The sequence below is a fragment of the Hemiscyllium ocellatum genome, chromosome 36 (genome assembly GCF_020745735.1).
Source record: "Hemiscyllium ocellatum isolate sHemOce1 chromosome 36, sHemOce1.pat.X.cur, whole genome shotgun sequence".
Taxonomy (NCBI): Eukaryota; Metazoa; Chordata; class Chondrichthyes; order Orectolobiformes; family Hemiscylliidae; genus Hemiscyllium; species Hemiscyllium ocellatum.
The window spans coordinates 15,454,557-15,469,931 of NC_083436.1; the positions used below are offsets into that span (position 1 = coordinate 15,454,557).

Here is a 15,375-nt window from a genome sequence, read left to right on the forward strand (position 1 = left end):
GAAAAGCAGTAAGGATACCACATGTGGGACCAGTAGGGTTAATTCACCATAGCTGACTGCTGAACGCCACCGGTCTACACACAGGCATGATGTGACCTTTCTAGAACTGGTCATTTCAACACTCCTTTTCTGTTCTTGGCATGCTGCAAACTGGAGGAACAACATCTCTTCAGATTGGGCACTTTGCAATCTTCTGTACTCAGTTCAAGACCTTCAAATTGTGAAGCCGCTCCCATTCCTTCCCCTACTTTTAGGCTTGCTTGTTACTTTTGCTGTTGTCATGTCTCCCTGGTAGGACTGTCCTTTCCATACAGAACTGTTGTATAATGAGGCCCCCTCCATACTTTGTGCCAGCTCTAATGAAGTCATCTTGAGTCAAGCTTGCTTTTTTTAAATGGACACTGTCTGACCTGTTGTGATCTCCACTATTTTCAGTCCTGTATAAATGTCAGTTTTGTATGTGGATTTTGTATGTATAGCACCAACCCTATTAGAGGGTAAAATCTAAACAGTGATTTTAATTCAAAGTCTGATAAGTGGCAGGCTTTCAAAAATGTGATGAGAGTTGAGTCATTATGCTCCAGTTAGTGAAAGGTAAAACTGGTAAGATTAGCAAACAATGGATAAATAAAGATATTGATGCTCTAGTCAAGTTTAAGAATCATATTAAATAAAGACAGCTGGGTTCAAGTGCATCTGTTGAGCAGATGAACGAGACCAAGAAGGCAAAGAACGGATATGAGAGCATAGGCAGATAAGTTTAAGAATCTCAACACCAGGTTATAGTCCAACAGGTTTAATTGGAAGCACACTAGCTTTCAGAGCGACGCTCCTTCAGGTGATTGTGGAGGGCTCGATTGTAACACAGAATTTATAGCAAAAATTTGCAGTGTGATGTAACTGAAATTATACTTGGGAAAAATTGGTTGTCTGTTAAGCCTTTCAATTGTTAGAATACAGTGATAGTTTCACTTCTTTCATGTGTAAATCACAAAGCCCTTTTTAAAGTTGCATTCTCGGGTTAGCTGCTAACAATGGTGATAGCTAGACAACATGTTGAAGGTGTTAGCCCCCTATGTTCTCTGTCTATGGCCTGATGTTTAGATTGATTCTAATCTAATAAGTGAGAAGTGTTTTACATAAATTCCTGCAGTTTTGAGCTCTGAGTTCTACATGAATGTATGCAATTTTTGAGCAACGTACAATGTAATTGTACAATACAAATTCACCACACAAAATATGTGTGCATGTGGATCTTTGTCTGTCTGTGTGTCTGTCTGCCTGGGGTGGGGATTGAGAGTGTGGGAAAGTGTGTGTAGTGGGTGCAGAGTGTCTTAAGTCTGCGAGGGGGTGCATGTATGAGCGTGGGAGTGTGTGTGTCTATAAGGGTGTGTGTGCGCGAGTGTGTGTGAATATCTGTGTGTGTAGTGCAATGGTGACCACCTGTAATGTGACATGAATCCAAGGTCCCGGTTGAGGCCCTCCCTATGGGTACCGAACTTAGCTATCAGCCTCTGCTCGAGCACTTTCCTCTGCTGCCTGTCCTGAAGTCCACCTTGGAGGATGGTCATAGGCAGATAAGGTTAAGGATAATCTGAAGAAATTCTCCTAATACAATAAGAGCAAGAGGGCAACAAAAGAGATTTAGGTTCTTTTAAAGAACAAAACATTTCAAGATGTTGCAACACATACCATAACCAATGGATTACTTATGAAATGTGGTCACCATGAACATTGTGGACAATTTGCAAAGAAAGAAACATCAAGGAATTAATATAATCTAGGCCCTCCCATTACTTCCATTGTTAGCTGGACACTGTTGAATTTCAGGAGATGGGAGTGATATAAAATATTTTCCATCAATTTTTACTGTGGAGAAAAATGGGATGCTAGAGAACTTGGAAATAACTATATTGATATTTTGAAAACCATTCAAATCACAAAAGAGCAAGTGCTGAAGGTCTTAGAAAAATATAAAGGAGGAAAGGTCTCCAGGACCCGATCTAGTGTATTCCAGGATATTATGGGAAGCTAGAGAGGAAATTGCGAGGCCCCTTGTAGAAATCTTGATCATTCAAAACAATGGTTGAGGTGCTGGATGACTGGAGAGTGGCTAACCCCTTTTTTTAAAAGAAGGGATAAGGGGAGAAGCACATGTGAATCTGACTTGGTGATTCTGAAAGATTGCATTTATATGCACTTGGAAAGGCAAAAATGATTAGGGATAGTCGGCATGATTTTATGCAAGGTACATGGTTTACTTCAATGTTAAAGTCTTTGACAAAGTTCCTCATGGTAGACTTTTTAGTAATGTTAGATCATATGGGATTCAGGGTGAGCCTGCTAAATGGATGCAAAATTGGCTTAATGGCAGGTGACATTGGTCTACGTTTGTTTTTGGACTGAAGGCCTGTTACCAGTTATTCCACAGGGATCACTTTTGTCATTTATATCAATGATTTAGATAAGAATACAGAAAACATAGTAGGTTTCCAGATGACATCAAAGTTTGTGGTATAGTGCAGTGAAGAGGGATATCTAAGATTATAAAGAGATTGTCATTAGTTGGGTCAATGGCAGATGGAGTTTGACTTGGATAAATGTGAGGTATTTCATTTAGGTAAAACAAACAAGGGCAGGACTTGCACAAAAATAGGGCCTGGAGTAGTGCTGTAGAACTTCGAGGCCCAGGGGTTTCTGTGAATAATTCCTTGAAGTTTGTCTCGTGTGGAGACAGGGTGGTTAAGAAGGCATTTGACACTCTTGACTTCATTGCTCAGGCCAGAGTCTTTGAATTGGGATGTTGGTGAGGTCTCTTCTGAAGTACTGTATCCGGTTCTGACCAGTCTGTTATAAAAAGGATATCATTAAGCTTGAGAGAGTTCAGGAAAAACTTGCCATGATGTTACCAGGAATGGATGGTTTAAGTTTTAAGGATAGGCTGTGATGTTTTTCACTGGAGTGTGGGAGATTGAGGGTGACATTAGAGGTTTATAAAATCCTGAGGGGTATAGATAATGTGAAGGCAGGTCTCTCTCCCTAGGATTGGGGATATTGAGATGAGGAGGCATATTTTTAAGGTGAGAGGAGAAAGATTTTTAAAAATACATTTAAGTTCGTTTTTGGTTTGTATGTGGAATGGACTTCCAGAGGAAGTAGTGAATGTGGATACAATTAGTGTTCAACAGATATTTGGATAAGTGCATGCATTAGAAATATTTGGAAGGATATGGGCCAGGTGCAGGCAGGTGGGGCAAGTTTTTAGTTTGGGATTATGAATTGGTTGGACTGAAGGGTCTGTTTCTACTGCATGACGAATGAAGAATATTACACAAATTGAAATTGGTGAATTGATCAATGAAGAAAATTCTCTACAGAACTTTCAGATACTTTTCTGACTGAATCAGGTGGAGAATTTGGAATAAGAGAAGATGAAAAAATAGCAGAAGTATGTTCCTTTTTTAAAATCTATTTCTCTTTCATCTTGCAAATGTATTAAAAATCCCATTTAATATTGCGAATTGCAGTTGAAATTGTGCAGATGACATTTGATATACAAGTTACTTAATGTCCATGCTATCAGGTTTTATCCCCCTCTTCCTCCCCCTCGCATGCTTTCTCAAAATCCATCAAATGGAAGGAAGGACATCAGTTTCCTACCATATGTCATAACCGCCTGGCAATCCAACGTAATTTTACAGAAAGCTATTACAGTGTCAACTGTTGCAGTGCACAGCAATGTTCTACAAATGGCAGTGAAACAATAAATAACCAGACCATCTGTTTGTGCTTGATGGGAGGGATGAATATAGGACTCTACCCCAGAACTTTTGAATCTGAGTGTTCATTTCACACTAGTGTCACTGGTATGGTGATTAGAATGCATTTATGTAGTGTGTATCTCAACTTTGTTTAGATTGAACATCCTGTTGAAGAATTTACAATAATCCATTTTAAAGAATGGCATTGCTAGGAACTGTCTAAAGAAAGCACTTCCTTATCAGTCCATAGTTTTATTTCATGTTGTTATTTTAGAAATAATGTCTATATAAAATGTATTTCATGGTTGGAGCGAGAACAGACCTTTGCTGAGCATGCACATGAGGAAAAATATCATGATCATCAATGCATTTGTGGATGTCTGTGTGAGGCATGGTGGCTCAGTGATTAACACTGCTGCTTCACAGCGCCAGGGACCAATTCCTACCTCAGGCGACTGTCTGGGTGGAGTTTGCACATTCTCCCCGTGTCTGTGTGGTTTCCTCAGGGATGCTATAGTCTGCTTCCACCAAAAATGTGCTGGTCAGGTGAATTGGCCATACTAAATTGCCCATAGTGTTAGGTGCATAAGTCAGGGGCAAATATAGTGTAGGGAATGGGTCTGGGTGGGTTACTGTTTGGAGGGTCGGTGTGGACTTGTTGGGCCGAAGGGCTTGTTTCCATACTATAGGGAATCTAATCTCAACTTTGTCTTCCAGGACAAGAAAAAGTTCACTGGGTTGTTGGAAGAAACAGAAAACTGGTTGTATGAAGATGGAGAGGATCAGCCTAAACAAATATATCTTGATAAACTGAATGACTTAAAGGTACAGCTTCTGTCTCTCCACAGAAAGTATTTCTGATTATGTTTGTAATGTTCTTGATTGAATAAACTACAGCTCCAAACTTGATTTTTGTGGATTAGTAATTATGCTGAGATCGACATCTATGATATCCCAACTCTAGGGTGCACTAACTAATATTGCTATAGTATTTTTTCATGTGTATCTACGAGACACTTAGGAATTACCACTGATGCTGTAGGGAAGTGGCCTACTTTATCGATAATAACCTATTTTCAGCTAGGGAGCATTTGGGGGATGCTTTTTCTAATGCCTGTATCCTGCACAAGATAGCTTACATTGAAAACTGAACAAACATGTGGCTGCTCCCAATATACAGCACAATAATTGCACTTCAGATTTAGAAATGGAAGCCTTCACATTGGTGTAATATAAGACTTGGTGCAATTTGAAAGTAAGGTTTTTTAACTGGGTCACAAAAAAACTTTGATTTGTTACCTTGGCCTTTTTCATTATGACGGTAATTCTCACTTGCCTTTAAAAATCAATATTTTCTTCAATTATTTGTAGCTTCAAACCAAAGTTTTATCCAAAATAGGCTATTGCTTTGGATATTAAATTTCTTACGTGAAGTTCTAGTTATTGTATTGAAGATCTAGTATTAATGTAACAGTCTATTTAAAATTAACCATTTTTAGTTTGATTTCACTTATTTCAAACTCGGACCTATCTAGCATTGGTGTTTGATACAGTGCTGCACACAAGAAAATGGTTGTTCAAAACACATGGGGACAAGTGGTAGTGAAAATACCGAAGACAGTGCAAGCGATATGAGTTGAGGGGTGGATAAGGGGATGTAGCAAGGCAGAGGCAATCTTCAAATAAACAATTTCTAAGTACAGTGGGGTGGTGAGACTATTATTGTCAGAATATAGGGATTTAATTTAGCTTTATTCGGACATCTGAGACTGTGAAACTGGATGAAGACGAGTAATGTATTTGCCCACAAAGAATAAATCTAGATTACTTTTCCATAGAAACTTGGTCATCCAGTACAGAACAGATACAAGGAGCAAGAGGAGAGACCAAAAGCATTTGATGAGCTGGGTAAAAAGATCCAGCTTTTCATGAAGACTGTAGAAGCATATAAAAATAAGGTATGACATATATTTTCCAAAGTGATAATTTTGACATAAATATGATGCTATGGTAAGCATTTTTGTTTAATTGTTTTAAAAAATTGCACTTTCATCTTGCACAATCCTCTCCAAACATAAATATTTAGACCTTCAAACTTCCTTGGATGACTGTGGAAAAGTATTTTTTAAAAAGGATAAAATGTTTGTTCCATTGAGCGGATTAGTAATACAGGCATGGATCTGTTTTCTACCACTAAAAATGATACCAAGCATAGTAGCATTGGAGTTGTATGGACTAATAATTCAGAGTCCTAGACTGATGGGTTCACAGATGGGGACAGGTACTAACATGGCAATTGGAGAATTTAAATTTTGTAAATAAATCTGGATTAAGAATCTAACATCAATAATGGTAATCTTGTAACTATTAGATAATCTTAAAACTTAGTTATGACTAATGAATACTTTTTGGGGCATGATATGTGTTGTCTTCCCAATCTTATCTATATGTAATTCTAGACCCTCAAACTTGTTTAAGTACCCTCTGAAATGACCTAGCAAGCCAATCCATTATACAAAACTATAAAAATAAGTGATCAGTCTGACAAAATTTTAAGCAAATTTCCTTGAGGCCTCTATCACTATCCTTGGTTTTGTTGTAGCTCACTGGCAGGACATACCCATCAGTAATGGTGACACTGACGTGCAGTTGCAAAGTACTGGCCCTAGAGTCCTCAACTTCAACTCCAGATGTGATGATATCTGTGCAAGGCTACTTTATGCTTGCTACCTACTACCCTTCAGTTAATGAATCCATGCTCCTTTATTTGGAAGAAGCAGCAAGGGCATGGAATGCAGTCTAGGTGAGGACTTCAGTGTACAAGCCAAAAATAACAAGGTTGCACCAATGCTGACAGAGCTGGTCAAAACCTTTCAGATCCTGTGGCAAGAACACCAACATAAAGGGAAACTACTTGACCATGTCTTTGTTCTACCTATTCCGAATGCATTTGTCCATGGCAATATTGGTAGCAGATGCTGATATTTGCATATTAGCAATATAAAGGAATCATTTAACTAGGACTTTTTGTGGTATGAAACAATATGTAATAAATTTGTTAGTGTTCCCAAGCAGTTGTGTATATCATTTCTAGTAGAAATTAAGCTGATTTCTGCTTAATATTTGAATCATCTAATGTTTTGGTTGAAACAGTGTACAATAGATCAAAATAAAAATGTAGTGTGCTGAATAAATTCAGGTAATTTGAATAGACTAAGTGCAACATCTCAAAACAGTTTCCTTTTTGAACATAAAAACATTGTTTAGGATGAAAACTATGAGCATATTGATGCCGCAGAGATGACAAAAGTCGAAAAACATGTCAGCAGTGCTATGGATTGGATGAATAGTAAAATGATTGCACAAAACAAGCAGATGTCATTCCAGGATCCTATTGTGAAAGCAGCTGAGATAAGGAATAAATTGAAGGTAAGCTGAAAGAAATCTATTTTTGACTTGAAGCAAATTGTCAAGAAATTAAACAGGATCCCAAGTATAAACAAGTTTGATTTTCCATAGTATCAGGAATGTCTCTAAGTTTAAGTGCATATCAAAGCAAGTGAACTAACTTTGTTAAAGTATAATAAATAAGATTGGTTTACCACTGATACGAATTGCTATAATGAACTGATAAGTGGAAAACTAGCTCAAAAAGTCAAAAATTGAGATCTTCATTTCTGGTTCAAAGCATTTAAGAAAGATGGGAAAATGAAAGAGTAGGATGGTAGAAATTACAAATGGTCACTGTCTGAAAGGAATGATGTTCTTCAGGGCTGAAAGATACTTGGAATAAAAGAGAAATTGTTACAATGTTAACTGGAGGCAATAGACCACCAAATATTGCAAAGAAAGGGGCAAATTTCAGAAAGAGGCTGAGCCAGACTAATGAAAAGGGATGGACTCCATTCTAGGGGAAAATGCCAGTATAGTGGGAAAAGAATGGGAAACGTATTCTTGATTTTGTGTAAGTGAACCACCTTAATCCATATTTTTCAATGGGAAGTAATCAAAACGTAATTGTTCCTTTCCTTTGCAAAATACTCTTGGACAATCAAGACTGAAAAGTCCTCAAATGGAGGGTGGGAAATTTTAAGGCAAAAGAGGATCTGTATGGAAAGTCTAACATTTTGTTTACTGGTTTGTTTGATCTCCATATTTTATACATATCTAGGACTTTAGGTTTTGGGAGTTCTAAATTTAAAGCAATGCTTTTTGAGAAAAGAGACAGAGCAAGCCAAATTTTCAAGTAGAATTTTAACGAGAATGCAAAATGAAGAGACCTGGAAGTGTGCAGGCATGAACATTTGAAATCAATAGGATAAGTTGAGATGGCTGGTAAATTGTACACTACTCTTGACTATAAATGGGAAAGTAAAGTAAAACTGCCAAATACTTCAATACTGAAACTTTATAAAACACTACTTTGGCCTCTAATAGAATGTTGCCCCCAATTCTAGCTGTTACATTTCATGATCTGAGAAGCTGTAGACTAGGTTTTCTAGAATGGACCAAGGATGCAGAACTTTGATTTCTATAGAAACAATAGAAAAGTGTGCACTGATCATCTTGGCACATGGGATGATCCAAGATGAAAGATTTTGATAAATGATGTGACACTGTTTACAGTGCAGATAGGTCCATAGCCAGATGACAGCTTTTGAGATAATTGACAAAAAAACCAAGATGCAAGTGTTCTTACACTCTGCATTCTATATCATAAACAGGGTAGTGGAAACAGATTAGTGGGATTGATGTGTATAGTTCATTCAAAGAGCTGGCATATGCACAATGGGTTCAGTGATCACCACCAGTGCTTTATTATTCTAGGATTTTGATTTATATCATGAATTTACAATGTTTTTTCTGAAAAGAATTGATATAAACTACAAATTTAGGAGTAAATGTGGGTTGTTTAGCATTAAAGCATGCTCAGTCATTTAATAAAATCCTGGCTGATCTGTTTGTTTTCAGAATTCTATATTTGTACTATCACTTGTAATCTCTGAAATCGCTGGTATAAAAATAACCTAACTTCCAACTTTTAAAACTATTTGGTGACCCTGCTTCCACAACTTCTGAGACTGTATTTGAAAATGGTACAACCTTCAAAGAATTTCTCCTCATCTCCGTCTGAAGGGGGTAACCTTTAATTTTAGGTGTCCCCTAGTTCTGGACTCACCCATAAGTGGGAAACATTCATTCCATATCTACCTTGTCAAGATCTTGTATACTCAAATCACCTCGTATATCTGAACGTTAGCGAAACAAACTCAGTTTGTCCGCTCTTCCTTATACGACAGTCTGTTTCCAAGAATTAATCTAGTAAGATTCCTGTAAATTGCCTCCAATACATTTGTACTGAAAAATGTTGCTGGAAAAGCGCAGCAGGTCAGGCGGCATCCAAGGAGCAGGAGAATCGACATTTCGGGCATAGCGATTCTCCTGCTCCTTGGATGCCGCCTGGCCTGCTGTGCTTTTCCAGCAACATATTTTTCAGCTCTGATCTCCAGCATCTGCAGTCCTCACTTTCTTCCAATACATTTGAATAAGGAGTCCAAATCTATAACGGCAAAATGTGGTCCAGCTGATACTGTATTTTGTTCATTTTCTGTAATAATATAGGCTGGCATCCTGATTTGTGCTGGACCTACATACTAACCTTTTGTGACTCATTAGAATACCTAGATTCCTCTGCACCTTGTAATTCTGCAGCATTCTCCATTCAAGTAATCTGTCTTTTGTCTTCCTTTCAAAGTGAACAACTTCCCACGTTATGTTCCATCTGAGATTTTTGCCCATTGACTTAATGTGGTCCATATAGTTATGTCATTTTAACATGTTCCTATCCACTTTTGTTACTTCTGAAAATTTAGCTACTGTACTTTCAATCTCTATAGTTTTTGATTTTAAAACAAAGGTGAGGGACCAGCACAGACTCTTGCAGGACCTTCATTTGTCAAATGCTGCCAAAGATTTTTGCATACTGTTTTCTGTCAGCCAATCTTGTATCCATACCATATATTACCCTAAATATGAGCTTTACTTATACAGTAACCTTGTGTGTAAGCACAGTGAAAATACACTAATTGTTATAGTACTGAATTAGGAGTTTTTAAAAATGTTTTCACTCTTACCATTTATGTATTAATCTAGGAACTGGAGACTACTTGTGACCCAATTGTTAACCAACCAAAACCCAAAGTGGAGTCACTTCCAGAAAAAGAGAAAGCGAATGGACCACTTAATAAGGAAGGTGGAACTGATGCAAAGTCTGAATCTAATGCTGCAGCTGGTGACAACACCAAACAGCAAAAGCCAGCAGAAAATCAGGGCACAGAAATGGAAGTGGATTGAATACAACCTCTTTACTTTTATATATTTAAAGTCCTTTGTGCCCATTACCTGAGACTACAGTTTCTGTTGTATGTCTGGCTTACATGGCACATTCAGTTATTCTCACATGTACCTAGTTCAGCGTCATTAGTATTAAAATGGTGGAAACAAGAATCCTGCAAAATTGGTTTGTGTAACTGTGCTGTTAGGATACAGATCTATATAATCTTACTGAAAATGTTTTTTATCTATCCCAGTTTTCAAGTACTTGAACAATCACCGGCCTTTCTGCAATTCCACTTCATGCCTTTATCTAATTCTTTTTTGAATTGGCTTCACATGATAGGTCATGTGCATATTATGAAAAATAACAGCCAATAAAATTGTCATGTTGGAACAGCTATTTTATTGCAAAAATACCAATGGCGTGTTTGAGTCTATGGCCTGAATCGTTTCATTTAATAATCTCCCATTCAGTATGCAGTGATACATACAACAGAGTATCCTCTGGAAACATAGTCAAAATATTTAGTGCAAGTCTGTTTCTGAAGAGTTACTGGAAGAACTATACTCTCCATCCCTGAATGCTGCGAATATTGAGTTACAATAAAGGTGTGTAGTTGAGTCATTGTCACCTGTGTGTTTTACAATACTGTTATGTAAATCACCAGAGATCCTTAATGAAGGTTACAAAGAACTAAATGATGATGAGTGCAGAGTCTATTCTGTAAAACAGGTTGTCTTTTATCACTTCAAAACCATGATCAATTTGTTCATTCAGATAATGCTGTGGAAAATATCTAGCTTTGCAAAGAATACGCAATCTACTTGTGCTCAAAACATTGGTTGCACTCTATTGCTCTTTGAATTTGGTAATGGAGTGTTATTTCAATAACAACCTGTTAATATGACCTGAAATCAATTTCAATACTTCTGCTAAATGGTTGTGCTCTGAAGTTTGTGATACTTTAGCACTTCTGGAATTTAATTTCTTTTCAAATATTTCCACCCTGAATAAGAGGGACATTCTATATGGTGGTAGTTTTAATTGGTTTTGCTCATTCAATGCATGTGGCTGGCAGTGTAACTAATGTTAACTTAGTTTGGCAGTGGCCAAAACAAGACTCAGCACTCCCAATTAATGCCATAATTCAGTTCACCAGGTATGAAAATGAAAAATGCCTGTAGTATTAAACATTTAGAGAAGAATTGCATTTGACTTTTTCGTCAAGTGTTTAGTCTTTGAGTTCCAACACACAAGTACAAGTCCAGCTTGTTGTTTTGACAGTTAAAAATTTTGTTTTAAATGGACTGTAGAAAACTACGGGGGAGATTACATCGAGGGATATCTTTTAAAATGCTCATTTACTTCATAAGCCTTTATTTTGAAATTTAAAAGCATTATACATGAATTTAGTTTCATCGAGTTCATGCAGGTTTCACCAGTTAGGTTAATGTGTATTATTATTTCATTCATTTAATTTCATTCAAGTAATCACTAAAACTGCAAGACAATAATTGTAGATATAGTTTTTCATTACTTTCCAGAATTTTGTATATAGTGCAACAGTGCTAAACAAATCCTAATATACATTGAGTAGCAGTTGAAAATGCCCTTTAGCAAGTTTTTTTTAAAAAAGTAAATCAGTATATTTAATCAAATCATAAGCTCGAACCCAAAATTGTCTAGTTAAATGACTTGAGTTTCATTATCATTTTAGCTGCTTTTTTTCTTCTTTCCTATAGTAGAGTCCAGCAGCATCTACCTTTGCCACCCCTCCCCAGGTGGTCACTGAGAGAAATGGTACCCTGAAGCAGCAAGTTGCATTGCACAGGAGTATCATTGTATGGGGTAAATAGAAATCAGGTGTGTGGTTTTCAATAGATGGTGTAAAGAAAGTAGATGAAAAAATAGTTCAGGATTTTGACACCTCTACATCACACCAAGGTAGAACTGGAGCAAAAGTTATTTTGGATCCAACTGATTATAGTAAGAGCTATAGTTCAAAACGTGACTGCAGTTGAAATTAAACTTGTGTACGTAGTCATCGTAAGGATCAAGTTTGAAAATGATGCCTAAGCATGCAACTTGCTGGAATAAAAATGAACCCGTATTATCTATCTGAACAAAGTTCCAAATACAAAGCTCAAGAAAACATCTTTCCATCTACACTATGTTGGTGCCCAAAGTCAAATCAGAAAGAAAAAAGAAACATTGGGAAGAAAATGCTCATGAAGCTACATCAATAATGATTCTGGGATTTGTTCAGTGGTCTTTTCATTACTCTTGGAGAATATGGGTGGATACATTTGTTGATAGTATTTCTTGTACTTATTGTTGATGTATAGTTGTATCTCACCACTGTACAGCAGCATGCTGACTTCAACTAGAACATTGAGGTTTATTTTGGTCAAACACTTGCTATCATAGTTTGTAGCAGGCTGGACAAGTTCCCCTTGCTCAATGGTGTCCTTTTGAAAGAGTTGGCTGCTGAGCCATGGAAAGTGTCCAATGTATTCTAAGGTCTCCCTATCAACATATTTGGGAAGTTGTAATATTTGATTGCTGTGGATTAATGAACAGCTCAGAAGTGGTTTGCAAATCTGATGCAGAGTAGGTGGTATCATTTGCAGATTAGAGTGGTGCTGGAAAAGCACAGCAGGTCAGGTAGTATCTAAAGAGCAGGAAAATCAACATTTTGTGCAAAAACCCTTCATACAGGAATTTCTGAAGAGCTTTTGCCTGAAATGTCACTTTTTCTGCTATTTGATGATGCCTGATCTGCTATTCTTTTCCAGCACCACTCTAATTTAGAGTCTAATCTGCAGTAACCACATCTGCCTGGTATCATTTGCAGTCATCTGTTATAAAACCTGATCTACCAGTTCATCAATGGTGTACTTTTATATGGAGGCAAGTGAGTTTGGTATTAGTATGTCTTTTTTTTTAAGATGAATGCCCCAGACCAGAGATTATAGATAGTAATGTGATTATCTTTCACCCTTAATTGCCTCTCCCAACACTCCAAGCCAAATATTGAAAGTGTCTAAATATTCTGGATGGCTAAAAATGAGCTTTCCTGTCATGTCCTGATCTTTCAACAAAATGAACTTCCCGGGCAAGGACAAAGAAAACAGACTGAAGTGTGAAGGCTGAAAGATTACAAATAAATGCAAACGAGGAGGGAGTCCCACAAGTGTAAAATGAGGATTGATATTTGATTTCAACATTTTATCCTTCTGCTTGTTAATCTCTGTTTTAAGGACATTAAAGCATTCTTCCTCCAAGTAGTGTAAACAAAAATGATCAACCCCATATTTTGGAGCAGTTACTCCCTCATTCTAAATCCTCTGACATGAGGAATCTACCTTTTTTGCACTTGAGTATTTGAATGTTATAATCAAGCTGCCTCTTACTCCATCTTTCCTTGTATTCACCTGTCCAAGTCTAGTAAACTACATACAAGGTTAGGTGGTGGGATAGCTAAAAATGATTGAAGAGTTCCGTCAGCCATGACTATATTGAATGGCAGGGCAGGCTCAACAGGTTGCATAGCCTACTCCTATATTTCCTATTGGTGATTATAGTCTTCTATTTCTGCTAATGTGGCATCTTACCAAATTTCTTGAATTCAAGAACACTACATATTCACCTGTTCCTTATCCATAGCCCATTATTTTCTCAAAGAATTGAAAAAATTCATGTTGACTCTTCCAGAATGCTCGACCTTTTCTGTGTCCTGCTATAATGTATTTAATAACATTACCTAACACTATTCCTACAATAAATATTAAGCTAATTGGCCTGTTTATAGTCTTGTCCCTTTGTTAACAAAGGAGTTACACTTAGATTGGAAAACTAATGAAACTTTCACTAAATCTAAGGAGTTTTGGAAAGTTAAAAGCAACACATCAAATATCATGAGTCGCTTCTTTAAAAACCCATCAGTAAGGACCCAGGGACCTTCCTAGCCAGCAGCTCCAACAATTAGCACAATAAAGCCCTTGATTGCAATTTTCTCGAGTTCTTTCCATTTCCTGATTTTCTGGCATGTTACTTCTGGTCTCCATTGTGATGACCAATGCAAAATAACTTCAGTTCACTGCCAGCTCCTCTCCATTATTCTTGCTTTGTTTAAACAATGCTCAGCTTAACATTTTTAAATGCCTATCTTTATATTTCTAGCACACTTTCTCTAATTTGTATCTCCTTAATATTTTAGTCATTTTATATTTATCCAATCTCATTTGTGACCTATCTTAATGTGATTATTTACATATTTTTAAAGTAAACCACAGATGGTAGATCCTCCTTGGAATTTTTCATCATCATCGCAATGTATCTATTCTGTTTATTCTCAAATAACCTCTTAAATGTCTGCCACTCTGTTAACTCATTCCTCAATTGTTTTTATTTAATTTCAAATACTAGTTTTAGATCCATTCTATCCGTCAAAATGAGTGAATTTTACAATCATGATCCTTGCTACCTTTAAAGCATTCCATGAGGTTATTAATGCTATCTTATTGCACAATACCAGGTCTGGTATAAACTTCTTTGGTTGGCTTCAAATCTTTTTTAATCTACATTATAAAAGTGTTGCATGTTCCTGGAAACATTCTATGAATTCCTCATCTTGGCTACCTGTTGCCAATTGATTTTTTTTTAGTGCGTGTAGATTAAAATGCCTCCTGATTATTGCTTCATCTTTCAAACAAGCTCCCATAATTTATTCCATTTCTGGCTGTGTTACTGTTACAAACCTCAAACAACTTTGTTATCAATACTCTATCAAATCACTTCTCCATCTATGTTTGCTGAACTGTTGTTCTTTTCTATTTGCCTCGTACCATAATTAGTTAATAAAAAGAACATTGTTACCTTTTTAAAAAAAACCCTGATATCTAATGGAGGATCCTTCCACATTGTTGCAGTATAGCAGTCCTGACTGGCTGGGGATTGCACAGAAAATCTGTGCCTCCTTTTTCATGGCACTAACTGCTCTAATCGTGGGCATAAACAAACTTCAAAGGCCCAAACTTCTTTGAAATGAGAGAAGTCTATATAAGTTGAAGATGGTTATCAATGTTGCTTTACAGCTGGTACACATTCAACACTTCTTTGATCTTGGATCAATCTTCAGTATGTGCAAGAAGCATTTAAGGAGTTTAACTAACCAGGGAATTTTGCCCACAATCGTTGGAGGTTTATTGTTTTTTTTGGTTTAGACTGAGGCAAAATAATTTGGACTTGATGTAAATAACTTGTACTTGCATAGCA

At 36.8% G+C, this 15,375-nt stretch overlaps 1 protein-coding gene across 1 annotated transcript in view; it reads left to right on the forward strand.

Annotated features, from left to right (window-relative positions):
- LOC132833428 (heat shock 70 kDa protein 4L-like) overlaps nt 1–10,727 on the forward strand; it is a 56,224-nt gene extending 45,497 nt beyond the window's left edge. The window contains exons 16-19 of the mRNA XM_060851688.1: nt 4,479–4,586; nt 5,600–5,719; nt 7,029–7,190; nt 9,915–10,727. Of these exons, the coding sequence (XP_060707671.1) occupies nt 4,479–4,586; nt 5,600–5,719; nt 7,029–7,190; nt 9,915–10,115 (591 nt within the window). The 3' untranslated portion in view covers nt 10,116–10,727. The remainder of the gene's footprint in view (nt 1–4,478; nt 4,587–5,599; nt 5,720–7,028; nt 7,191–9,914) is intronic.
- Nucleotides 10,728–15,375: the final 4,648 nt, after the last annotated feature.